The sequence below is a fragment of the Azolla caroliniana genome, unplaced genomic scaffold (genome assembly GCF_043228905.1).
Source record: "Azolla caroliniana isolate FFs.n. ecotype wild unplaced genomic scaffold, voAzoCaro1.0.p SCAF_12, whole genome shotgun sequence".
Lineage (NCBI taxonomy): Eukaryota > Viridiplantae > Streptophyta > Polypodiopsida > Salviniales > Salviniaceae > Azolla > Azolla caroliniana.
This window is the reverse complement of record NW_028230447.1, coordinates 11,972,796-11,986,413: the sequence shown is the minus strand read 5'-3', so window position 1 is coordinate 11,986,413 and position 13,618 is coordinate 11,972,796. Positions and strand designations below refer to the sequence as shown.

The 13,618-nt window shown below is 38.8% G+C and overlaps 1 protein-coding gene across 1 annotated transcript; it reads right to left on the bottom strand.

Moving 5' to 3' along the window:
* Positions 1-104: 104 nt before the first annotated feature.
* Positions 105-9,355, bottom strand: LOC147857140 (uncharacterized). The gene is made up of 4 exons (XM_087328579.1): positions 9,057-9,355; positions 8,644-8,901; positions 843-1,632; positions 105-608 (listed from the first exon to the last, which is right to left on the bottom strand). The coding sequence occupies exons 1-4, from the start codon at positions 9,319-9,321 to the stop codon at positions 434-436; spliced, it is 1,488 nt and encodes a 495-aa protein (XP_087184705.1). The 5' UTR covers positions 9,322-9,355; the 3' UTR covers positions 105-433.
* Positions 9,356-13,618: the final 4,263 nt, after the last annotated feature.

Genomic DNA, 13,618 nt, shown 5'->3' with positions numbered 1-13,618 from the left:
GCACAACATAAAACTGAGTAGCACTGTGAATGAAAGTGACTAGTACACAGCATTTGCGGAGAAACCTCATTCAATATTGTTGATATCACAATGCCAAATCCAGGTTCTCCAAAAATATTAAATTAACAAAAAATTATGGTCTGCTTGTTTATTTGAAATGGCATCGTATATTATGATACCCACTTAGGTACATTTCCTCCCATAATGTGGATAAACTCTTTGTCAAATCACTTATCACAATCCTGCTCAAATGGCTAATTATTCCCATCTAAATCAAGGTCATTCCAGCCTATCTTCATAAATGAAGACTTCGTAATCTGTAACATTTCCGAAAATTAATCTTCTAATGCTGTCAGTGAGTATTACAAAAAGACAGATAAACTATGATAACCACCTTTACAAAGGAGAAGGCATCACCTTCAAAATAATACTCTTAAATGGGAACTTGAGAGTCTGTTGTTCCAGTTTCCCCTTTGGATGCCTTATTTTGTTCCCTGATGAAATTGATTCTTGCATCATTAACATATTCATCAGCCTTTTTAGCCTCTTCAATCAAAGCTAGCAATGTGCGCAACACATCCTTTTGATTTTCATATCTATGCTGATACCTGTCCATGTAAAAAAAATCATTAGTCATAACTATAATATGACATCATGATCCAGTTGAAAGATTTCTTGATTTTAGAATAACTGATCATGCAGTTTTAGTTTAACAACATAACGAAGCAGGCATGGTTAGGAATGGATATAATGTTCTAGTCTGAGACTCCATCGAAAACTATCTTATAAATATAAAACACATGCAATTCAAGCGTGTGCAAGGATATACAGTAGAAATAAACCTTTCACTAACAATTGTCAACTCATCTTGGGGAGACTTGTATCTTTTCCCAACAAGGGCTAAAAGGCGTTGCTTAGCATGCTTTGATAGACCCAATTCTCGAACATAAACAGCAACAGAAGCCTTCCTGTTGGCTGGATGCCACACATCCCCGGGCCCCAATACCAACTGTATCTTCCACCTCAAGGTTGCATGATGTTTCTTTATTTCATACTTCTTAGCCATTTCTTGGTCTCTATAAGCTACCCAATTGTCATAATTTAATGCATTCACTTCGTCACCAACAGCACCTTCCTTTATTTTTGCCTCCAGAGCATCTTCACCCTGGACAGTAATATCTGGCACAGTGAGCACGTCATTGAGTATATCATCAATCACACTTGTTGTTCTCAATTCTTCCGAATCGGCATTGCTCCCTTCTGCTAATTGCCCTTCTCCTGTCTTCAATGTCCCTTCAATTTCCTGGTGACCTTGAGACTCACTCTCTGGCAACTCTGCCTGTAGGGAGGAATCCGCTCTCCCACCGCTTTCCACAGCCTCAAGACTGATTTTCGTCTCTTGCATTCCTTCTGTTATCATCTCTTCAACAGAGTTCTTTTGACTTTCTGTTGCTTCACTTATTTCACCTGCCACTTCAATTTGCAAGGTTTTCTTATCATCACCTCCTTCGATATTCTTTTGTTCCTTCTCCACAGCAGCATCAATTTCATCAAATGCAGCTTGTGTCTTCCTGTAAAATTCAACAAGACCCTCATGCAGAGTCTTTCTAAGTTCATATTCTTGTTTTGGATCTGCAGAAAAGGTCAATTCTAAAGTATAAATGTGTTGTTAACTCAAACAATACTGTATTCTGCAAACATAGATCAAATTATCTCTCATCAACATCAAACGAATATTGCTATTGAAACAATAAGTATCCAACCAATAGCTCATTTGTACCTGTTGACAAAAAGAAGCAAGGAATTATGGAATTATGTAACATCGCATCAATTTTGTTTGATAAAATCTAAAATTCCTAATATGGAGGTTCATGAACTGCTAGTATATATTCCGGAATTAAAGTAGTCCAAATAACATAAATGTTTGATACTTAATGGTAGAAATCATTTTCGGAAATATCTATGATGGTAACCTGAAGAAATGAATCTCCATTGAAATCCATTCCAAAATCAGCTATAACCAGAGAAGATAGAAAGCTTGAGCAACATCACTGATCTAATAGAACCGAAAAAGATTAAGTAATGTAAATAATTACATCCATTTTCTTCATATACAAATGTACATGCATTAATCTGACTCATCATATCTTTCTGTGGAGCTTTCCAAACCTAATAAAGTGGTCAATTAGGGGCAGTACACCCTGGTGCTAGATCAATTTCGTCATCCTCAGCCCAATCAGGAGGCAACTCTCCCAGTGGAGAATCTGAAATATAATAGATTCAACTTCATGCGCATTAACATATGTCACAAGACCCAAGTACACAGAAATATGACTTTTGTCTACACTAAATAGTAATTGCTGAATAGACAAATGACTCACCTCGAAACTTTACCTATATAACATATCAGTCTCAGGGTAATAATGGTTTTGTTGTGGGAACCACCAATGCATGGACCCTACCTGTTCTTCATAGGTAAAACGGGGAATTCTAAGAAGCTGATCATGCACCACTTTGGCAAAGGCAAAGGACCTAGAGCTGCCAATATATGGTCGTGAGAACACAGTGATACTGAATGTCAGATAGATATTTCAAAGTTTCTACATGTCTCTTAAAAATCTGGCTGAGGGATATATTTTTGTACATGGGATTGGCCATCCAAATGAGTGCTCGAAATACTTTCCACAGTCATAGCATGAAATAGTAAACTATATCCAAAGTATCTATGATGCTAAATTAGCAGCAAAATCTGTCAGTCAAATAAACAAACTTGTAATTACTTCCTTCACCATGCAATGAAGCATTTTATTCATGCAAAGAAGGTTGAATTTCCTATATTTGAGGAATAAGAATCCCTGTACAAGCCTTTATGTGCTCCACTTTCAGTTGAGGAAGGAAGGGATCCAGCACATACTCCATGAAGTACTTAGAGCATTCAACAGCTATGCCTGAAATATACTTTCTTCCTCCAGCTATGCCTGAAATATACTTTCTTCCTCTTGTCCAAGGTTCTGATACATTCACACTGGCAGACAGTGAATGCTACCAGAATCATCAGGTTCTTGTTAATTTTTTAATAGAACCCAAAACCCTCTTCTGTTATACCATCTTGCTGGAGGAGAATTAACATCGAAGAAATAAATGAAGATGCATGAGAAGTGATACCAAAAAGAAACCAAAGCAACGTGGGATGACTCGGCAGTCAAGAGTATGTCCAATGTCAAGGTGGCGATCAAGATATTGACAAGGATAGAAGTAAGAAAGAAAAATATATTAACATCTTTTAAGAGGCCAAAATGCCCTACAAGACCAAACAAGAGATACATCTTAAGTGGTGTCTGATCTTTGAGAACAAATCAAAATAAAATAAATGTTACTAAGTAAACATAAAAGTAAATAAGATAAAAAGAGACAAAAGAATCTTGTTATCGGCAGACATAAGATTCTCAAGTCAGATACATTGTAACTTTTGTCTTCAAAATATCTCTGGCATAGGTCGATCCAGAATGCAGAGGTCTTTGAAGCGAAGGAAGCACCTGTTGTGGCGGGAGATTATGGCCATTATCTGTAGATGACAAGGGTGGTGAGATCAAGGTCCATGGGGCTAGGGCCTATGTGTACAACAAATTACTATTGCCCGATCTATTGTAACCCCTTTGTTATGTCCTTGTTGGGGGCCCATTTGTGTAGCCTTTGATTGACTTCTAGCATTAGTAGCAGTGATGGCGCTAAAGAGAGTTGTGATTGTTCTTTGTGCATGAGATTGTGTGGTTGTACTGTTGTCCAACAACTTTTCCTTGTGTCTCGAGTTCTAGCAACAATAGCAGAATCAAAGCATGCACTCCATTTATTTGTGGCAAGTACATCAATACCAAGATATTTAAAGCTTTGAACAAATTGTATATGTTCACCTTTATATGTGAGCATAAGGTAATGATGAGGTTGGATGGTTTGCACTACCATCATTTTTGTTTTCTCCACATTCACTGCTAGTCCACTACTATGGCAAAATTCTTCTAGTACCCCAAGTAAATGTTGCATACTATCAACATCATATGAGAAGAGTACCACATCATCTGCATATAGAAGCAATAAGATAACATGTTGCATCAAATTGGGGACATTCATTCCTTCTTCTCTTGCAACCTTATTCACCACTTCTTCTAATTTATCAATACATAAGCCAAAGAGTGTGGGTGATAGTGGACATCCTTGCTTGACCCCCATGTTACTTAAGAAGTGCTTTGAAAATCCACTATCCATTTTTAGTTGGCATTTAACTTGTTCATATAGGCGTGCAACCGCAACTCGGTACGCTAATGGCATGTCAATGTCTACCATTCTATTCCAAAGCTCACTTCGTGGTACGGTATCAAAAGCTTTCTTGAAATCAACAAAACAACAATAAAATGTTTTTCCTTGTAGTCGACTCTCTTCCATGATTACTCTCACATATTCTTTCTTACCCTTGAGTTGTCCCCATGCTAATTTTGGTTTGAGCTTAAACAAGTTTTTCTTTTTCATCTCTTGCATTTGGAAATATCTTTTTTTCTTTCTCCTCACTACTTTCTTGTATATGTGCCATGCAACAATCTTTTCATTCCCCCCTTCTATGGACTTAAACCATTTGAGATACATCTTACATTCATCGTCGAACCAAGAATTACATGGAAAACTACACACCTTATGCCCGTCCACATGTCTCTTAAAGCATTGATATCCAACCTTAAGGATTATATCCTTCAAATGTTGCCAATTTTCTTTAACATCGTTGCTTAGAGAAAAAATTAACAAATGGTTCTCCACTTCCTTTGCATACATCTTAGCTTTTTCGTAGCAAGGTCGGATGATACATCTCTTTTTGTCTTTCACTCCACGGCATCTAGTGGAATGTAGAATTGCAAGCTCTAAGTACAATGGCTTGTGGTCTGAGTCCGGAGATTTCCAATAAATTTCCAATGGCTCCACAATTTGGAAATTTCCAACTTTTGCATTGAAGTCTCCCATAATTAAAACTTTACCAAGCTTCTCAAATGAAAGTATATCATATTCTGTAAAAGGATCATCACAATCTAACATAAACCTACTATAGTAGTTTGAGTCTTTGTGAGGAATGTAACATGCAACTATATACAACTTCTCTTTCCCCAAATTAACCTCTATCCATATGTATCTCTTATAGTCATCATATTTGCATACTTTGATAGAATTATCTATGCTCTCATGGTAAATACATGCTAGCCCGGCACGCCCAATATTCCCTTTGGAGCGAGGCCATATCGATTTTATGAGGTAACCGTCTATTTTAGGTATACGTTTTGCCTCATGCTCCCATGTTTCAGCCAAAAATATAATATCCATACCTTGAGCTACATCATTGAGTCCTAAACCCTTATTCCATGGATATCCTCTACAATTCCAAAACATTACTTTCAATCGTGAAGCACTTATGGTCCCATAGGTCATTGCTTGCTATGCATTTTGATTACCTCTAATGACAATATTATTCTTTCTTCTTTCGATTTCGTATTGCTCCTTTGCATCTAACACATCCATGGTATTAGAATGTCTTTGTGTGATTTTTGGTGTTTCTTTCAAGAGAACATCTTTCCACCTTGTCATGATCACATCTTCCTTCCCTTCAATTGTAGATTTTATTTCGGCATTTGCCTTCACTAAAATCTCTTTTTCTGCTTCAAGACTCAACATTTTTCTTTCTATTTCAGGCATCCTATTATCTTGCATTTGAATAGTCATGTTCTTCATTGCATGTAGTTCTTCACGCAAAGCTTTAATCTCTAACTTTTGCATTTCCAGTGTATGTTGAAGAGTTAATTCCCTCTCCTTGCAAGCATACATTTCGCTTTGCATATGCATCACTGTCTCTTGCAATGAGATATACATAGTTGCGATCTTTTCCATTGACAAAGTATGCATTTGATTGTTTGGGCTTTCAATCACATCATCATTGGCTTTTACTCCGCTTGGCATATTTACTATTAATAAAATGATAGAAGAAGTTAAGAGAATTTATTGTTGATTTGCGGATTTTTTAAAAGCCTTTGACACTGTGCCGCATGCTCGGCTTATGCAATGGTGAATCCCTTCCGAAAGCCTGCCTGCCCAGCTGAACAACAGCGATTTTGCTCTACTGATATACTCAATTCTGACTCTAGAATTGAGCCGTATAGTTTAGCTAAGTAATGGCCAATCATGATTGTCCTATAGTTGCTTGGCATAATGGAGTCTCCACTCTTGAGGATTGGCATAATGCTATGTTCTATAGATCTAGTCGGGAAAACTTCACAAATGATTCTATTAAAGATGTGTAACTAGCAATGGGAGCAAGATGTCACAGTCATCGATAAAGTGCTCACCAACCAATCCATCATGCTCCTGGGCCTTCCCAAATTGTAACCAGTCAATGGCATTTCTTACATTTTGTGGAGTAAAAAAAAGGTGGATTCATGTGGGCGTCAGCTATGTGGGTGGGGAGGTAGAGGCTGCCCCGGGATATCATATAGGACCTTAGTATATTCATGCCACACCTGAGGTGAGGTCACTTGTGTGGTAGGTTGCCTATCATTAAACATTTTCCATGCTCTTTTACTTGTCCTAGAAACAAGCGATACAGATTATCTTCAAATTTAGCTAAAAATACAATCGCTTCTTCTTCCTCATGGCGTGTTGGACGATTGCTCTTGCTTGTTTGGGTGTACCAATACTCCGAGTTACTTCACGTTGCAAGCATCTCCTTTTATCACTACATTCCTCATCATACTAACTATTTTGTATGGTTCTACCAAGTTGGGGGCATTGTCGACCCTGACAACCATATGCAATTAGTGCTGCTGGTTCAGCAAAGTCCAATAGAGCAAGTGATCAACTGTCTCAGCCCAAGAGTGAGCATCCTCCCTAATTAAGCCTCAGCTTTTGGAAGCCCTTACAGAGGCTGCCCCATCAGGTAATGAGTGCATTAGTTGTTGAGTCTGATATCATGTTTTAAGGATACATTTTTGTAGGATATGACAAGGAGAGAGCTCCAACAAAATAAAATCAAGGACAATTTGGTCCACCAATAGCTTCATTTACTCGTATTAAAAATTAAGAAATAGTACAAGTTTTTTTACAGATTTATTTACATAAGATGTATATCCATGAGTCAACAGTGTAAAAACCTTTCCAAAATAGTCAAAAAACTCAAAAAGATGGAATAGAAGTTGGTTGCCCCATCAAGTAATGTGTGCATTGGTTATTGAGCCTCATACCATATTTAAAGGATATATTTTTATAGGAGATGACAAAATGAAATCAAGGACAACTTGGTTCACCAGTAGCTTCATTTCTTTGTTTTAAAAATTAAGAAATAGTACAAGTTTTTTTTAAAGATTTATTTACATAAAATGTATATCCATGAGTCAACAATAACAATGGTAAAATAATTGGTTTATAACAACTACCCTTCCTTTTTTCACCAAGGAAACACACATTTAATGCAACTATGGACTTGATGGATAGACCAAACACCCAGAATCCAGACTGTTTGGTAAGGTCGGGACCAATGATGATGGTATCCATTGGCTTGACACCATTGACAGAGTCATTTTAAGTGACCAGTTTAGATTCAAAGTAAACAGTGAAAAGACTAACATGCTGCTGGGATTAACACAAATACTTGTATTTTAATGCTGTGTCATAACAAAAAAGATTTCTAAAGAAAATGAGTGTATATGACCCATTTCACAACTCCAATGTTTTCATGCAACTCAATGTAAACAATTCTGAGCCTCTATTGGTAGGGAAGGCCTTTTCTTGGGAGGGCACACATCACTTTCCACCAGTTGAAGTTCAAAATATAAAAACAATAACATATGATCTTCACCACAAGAAAGGAGCAGCCCAAGAAGAGCATAAACATTGTGGAATCCCTGATGATGATGATGAGGTAAAAATTAATTTCTGGAAGAACGCTAAGTCCAAATCACCCTCATGTTTTAAATCAAGCTGACCATATACGTGTCAGTGTAGTCCATCCTTTTTTTATTTGCTATCTATCATAACAATTGAAAAATAGAAATTCATTCCCTATCATAATAACTAAAAACCCTGAGTAACCAGAAAATATATCAGGCTATCAGATACCCCATATATTTCACGAAGGGTCCTAACTTCGTGGTCTTTTATTCTTTTCTCAAGTGATTTATGGTGGTTTTTCATGGTTTATTTTTTGTCATGTGGTTTATGATTTTGTTCTGATGCTCTTTGATTGTTTTATCAAATGATTTGTGCACAGTTCTGATATAACGAAAATTGCCTTAATGTCCTTAGTGTTGATAAATCGATGCAATTACCAATTCATTAATTATTTTCATTATTTTACACTTCCCACTGTCTAGATTTCCTACAGATATTGTAGCATTGAGTACTTAACATCAGGACTTCCCCCAAACATCGTATTCTCAGATTTTGAGGCAAATTAATGTCTACCAGCCTTCTGATGGAAAAGCATATGAATACATACATACACTGTTGCCAAATAATTTACTCAAGTTAGCAACAATATTTTAATTTATTAATATCTGGAGGGATCCAAAGGAATTCAGAAAAAGGAAAAACAGATCATGTAGTTAGTGTGCCTCATACCTGTAATAACTTTGAGTCCATCTACTCGGTTCTTTATCATGTGATAATCAACCATTTCACGAGCTTTATACATGGGTAGAGGCCACCTTCTGCTCTTCTCGGTCTCTTTTTTTCCTTGATGAAGCAGGTTCCAAGTGTCATAATCCCACTCGTAGCCATTGGGGTCCTCGACATCATCAAACTCATCATCTTCATCTTCATCTAGATCATCGTCATCGTCTTCATCGTCACCAGCCCTGGGGGAGGAAGGGCCACGGCCTGAAACCAATTTAATAAAGGCATACTTTACAATAGACACTTCAGACAGCTGCAAGAGACAAGGGATTCAAATATCCACTTCGTTAAGAGATTTCCAGGATTTTGTGAAGAAAACATAAAACCAGAATCATAGGAGGAGGATCTATCTCATGCACCTCCACTTCGAGAGGCGAAATGCCTGCAGGGAGGAGAAGGACAAGGCGGAAAGGTTCTGAGAGGCAACATTGGCCTCTTCGAGGAGGCGGCAGCAGTAGAAGAGGAAGGGATAAGGACGTTGGTGATGTCGCTTCTTCTGCTCATGGCCTGCTGCTGCTGCTGCTGCTGCTGCTGCTGCTGCTGCTGGGGGACGACCACTACTGATGAATGCACTGGCCATGGCCATGGCCACGACGTGGCAGCAGCAGCCGCCATAGCCGCCATGTTGGAAGGCAGCCTCCTGTAGCTGCAGAGAAGACGAGGATGAGGCATCATCATCATCTCCTTCTTCATCTTCAGCATTCCTCCTCCTAATTCTCTCCTCTGTATCTCTCTCTCTCTCTCTCTCTCTCTCTCTCTCTCTGTCTGCCCGCCCGCCTGTCTTCAATTTGTCTCTCCCCCTAAAACCCCCCTCCTCCTCCTCCTCCTCCTCCTCCTCCTCTTACTACTACTACTACTGCTACTACTACGGAGAGAGAGAGAGAGAGAGAGAGTTAGCTGATGAACTTCCCTTTTTCATCCATCCAATCCATCCCGAATCGCGATTATACCTATTTATTACATACATATATTACGATGGAGGAGGAGGAGGAGGAGTTGTTGTTGTTGTTGGTGGTGGTTCTTGTTAAGATGCATTATGACATACATAACTATGTGACTAATATCACGTTAACAAAGCCGAACGACTTAAAGTCGCCCTTGGACTTTTACACCCCTTAGACATTCTCAAAAATAAATGGGAAAATATATCCATGGATTTTATTGTTAGCTTTCCTCACCAGGGCAGGAATTTGACAGGTGTCATGCCTGTTGAAGGCCATTTTGCCCGTCAAATACATACACATAATAAAAATGCCCGTCAAGTGACATATATAGTTTAAATATCCATTTTTCATGCCAAAGGCCCCTACAAATGACATGTTAAAATTCTATTTTCCATGTCATATATATTATATACATATACATGTGTCACTTATTATAGATATGAAGTGTGTATTATAATATATTAATACTATATAAAAAAAATTCCAAAAAATTATATGTTTTTTATAACACACTTAAAATAATATCATTATCATGAAATAATGGTATATACTCTCAAATATTTATTCTTTTTTTTTTTCCAAAATGAAGCTACTTTCTTATTAGTTAGGAAGGATTATTACAAAGAGACTGTGCAAGGAGGTTTATACATAGATCGGGGAATCTCCCTCCGATCAAGTTCAAGAAAATGAGACTAGTTACATCGCCTTTCGGATTGACTACTTAATGTAAGTACCTATAGATAAAAATGGTGCCCGTTAGTGATGGCTAGTACGAGACAACTCCTGGGGTCGACAGCGAATGGATGGTGGTAAGTGAGACGGAAACAGCCAGCGTGGGGGCTGGTAGTTCCACCTCGGGCCACTTCCTCCTTGTGTCACCATAGGCGTGTTCTGCCAAAAGCGCAAATGGGCAGTAACCACGTCATTGGAATGGCTGCAAACCTCATCCATTTGCCCTCGTAGGCAGCTGATAAGCGCAAACCATATGTCCATGATCACTTCCTCCGGGGGCCGCACTAGATCCTAAAAGACCTTTAGGCAACACGCTTTCCATACATACCACAGGGTGAAGCCTGTGATCAACATCCAAATGTCTGGGAACCTAGGGGATGTAGACTGCAAGCCTCTCTCAAATATTTATTCTTAATTTCTTTACTAATAATATTAGTTGAAATTTTAAACAATAACCTTTATTAAATACATAGTTTAAGAGTGTATAACTCTAGGTTTGATTTTAATGTTTTAAGTTTTAAGTTAAAACTAAATTTTTTTACTTACATAAAATCACCAAGTTTGGTAAAAAATAATTCATACTTATTAGTAAAAACATTAACATGATATTAATTTTATGTATTTCATTATCTTTGTGAGGTAGTTATGTTTATTTGTGCACTTTCTATAGTAATGAAATGTATAACAATGAAGCATCATATAGAACTTTCATTATAAAAATTTGTATATCAAATGACATGTTAGTTTTTTCACTCTTGTGTCATATGACATACATCTTTAAAAAATGTCTGTCAAAAAACTTTTATACTAACCCGTCAAATTCAGGCCCTATTTCCTCACACCCAAAAATGATGTCAGTTGGATTGTAGTTGACAAACTAACCAAAATGACCAGCTTTATTGCTACTAAAACCACGATAACCTCTTCTGAATTGGTTGATGAGTTATCCCATTTTTATGGGTTACCAATGGATATTGTGAATGATCGAGACTCAATGTTTACTAACAACCTTTGGATGCAAGTCTTTAAGAAGTTAGAAACTACCTTGAACATGAGCTTTGCAAATCATCCTCAATCCGATGGACAAACAAAACGAGTAAATCAAATTATTGTGGAGATGCTTCAAGCATATGTTGCTACAAAGCCAACAAAATGGGAACGTTGTTAACCGGTGGGACAAATGTGACAAGGTGTGAAACGAGTCAAAGGGAGCCGAGCAGAAACAGCCAAACAAAGGGAGCCGAGTATTAAGGAGGAACGGTTGTAAAGCGCTGAGCATATATATATACCGAGTGTTTGAGAATAGGGAGGGGGGACATATAGGGAAAGATAGATATTAGGCCAGAAAAGAGAGAGAGCGAGTGTTGTACCGATAGTGATCAGTACTTGTATCTATGTATGTTTGTACTCTAATCGATTATACTTTCTTCTGGGCAACTCAAGTGTTCTTCCCTTTATGTATAGTATAGAAGTATTGTATGTGTAAGAATTGTGGTTCTGAAAACGGTTATAGCTGATCCTATAGGATATTTTTCTTGTTTGTTGATCCTAGCAATTTCGAGTGGGTAGACTTGAATAACGGTTTGTACATGTCACGAGTGCTGTGAAGTTAGTATACCACGTATTGATTCGAATAACTGGTACGACCGGGTTCCATAACCCCAACTCCCCTGGCAGGACCTCAAGTTCCGATGTGTCCTCAATTTCATTCTAGTCTCTCCTTGCGACTCGATGCCTCGATCACATTCCTTGTTCAGTTCAGCCTTGCGTCCCATGACCCCTTCAATTCGGTGCTCCTCAACTCGTCTAGTTCAGCGCACCTTGACCCCTACGATAGGCTTGTTTGCTGCTTTGGCCCAAGTTAGCTTCGTCCGTTGTCGCGGTGTTGGCGCCCCTCAACTCGTCGACTCTTCCGTGTCGGTGTAGACTTCGACTGCCTCCTTTCCCGCTTGACCAATCGATTCGGCTCCTCCGAATCGAACATTTTCATTGAATTGGCTTCCGATTCACTTCGACTGTTGACCGAATCAGTTGTCTTCGATTCGTCTTCTTTCCGGACCTTGACCACATCTGCCCATGTCTTGGTCTTGGCCTTCGCTCGGTTGGCTATGTCCTTTTCGACTCTACTGCTTTTCTTGCCTTTCTAGACTTCATCTCCCCTTGGTTCGGTTGGCTCTGTCTTCGGTTCTCTCTTTCGGCCACTCCCCCTGCATGTGGCTAGTCTTTGCTTAACTGATCTCCTTCCACATGTCCATGTGTCCTTGGCTTCTCCATCCGATCCGGACATTCCGACTTTTTCAATCGTGCCGAAATTGAATTCTCCATCTGATTCGGCTTTTCGGACTTCGTCTCTCTCCTTTTCAGCTTCACTCCTCCCCCTCAAGTTTGGCATATCGAGGTGTTGTATGCCAAGCATGCCCAAGAATTGCCGCAACTTGTCTAGGCCAAGAGGTTTGGTGAAGATATTGGCAACCTGCCAATCGGTCGGAACATAAACAAGTTCGACGTCAGGGGTTGGAGGCAAGGCAAGTACCACGATGCGGACTCGTCGAACACAACATCACGACTTTTAACACTTATAACCCTTATGTTTGTCTGAGTAGCCAACCAAGGTACACTTCTCGGCTTTGGCGTCCAACTTCCTCCGTTTCTCCTTTGGCACATGCACATATGCGATTCTACCGAAGACCCTCAAGTGTGCCAAGTTCGGCTTCTTCTTGAAGTACAACTCATGTGGCGACCCTCCTCCATTGGCAGAACATTATAGAACATTCTAGAACATTATAGAAATCTCTAAGCTATTCTATAGGAACCTATAAGGGCATACATGTATTCTCAAATCAATTCGAATCAAGACTAGTCTTTAGCTCTCATTACATATCTTGTATCCATTCTCTTTCTTTCTCTATCTTAATACACCCATTCTTCTCTTAACATATCGTTCCTTTCTTCTCGTGTTCTCTTATATCCTTCTTCCATCACTCTATCTTTTATTCTTGGTTTTGACAGGCCAAACAAACATCAACATTTGCCTTGTGGGAGATGCTCTAGGCTGTTTTTGAAAAGAAATTGTCTTCATCAAAACTTATATGGATTAGACATTATTCAATATGAAGATGAGATGGCCTCCGGGGTTGACCTGCATTCTTCTTTCATCGTTGAGATGGCATGTACCTTAGGTTGAGATGGTGTTCGACCGTAGGGTCCACATAGGTGACTGACCGCCAAGATCTCTGACTGCCCGA

Coding starts and splice junctions, on each gene's coding strand:
- LOC147857140 (XM_087328579.1), bottom strand. CDS start 9,321: ATGGCGGCTATGGCGGCTGCTGCTGCCACGTCGTGGCCATGGCCATGG. Junction 8,902..9,056: donor TTTCGCCTCTCGAAGTGGAG/GTGCATGAGATA, acceptor AATTGGTTTCAG/GCCGTGGCCCTTCCTCCCCC. Junction 609..842: donor TTGACAATTGTTAGTGAAAG/GTTTATTTCTAC, acceptor TTACATGGACAG/GTATCAGCATAGATATGAAA.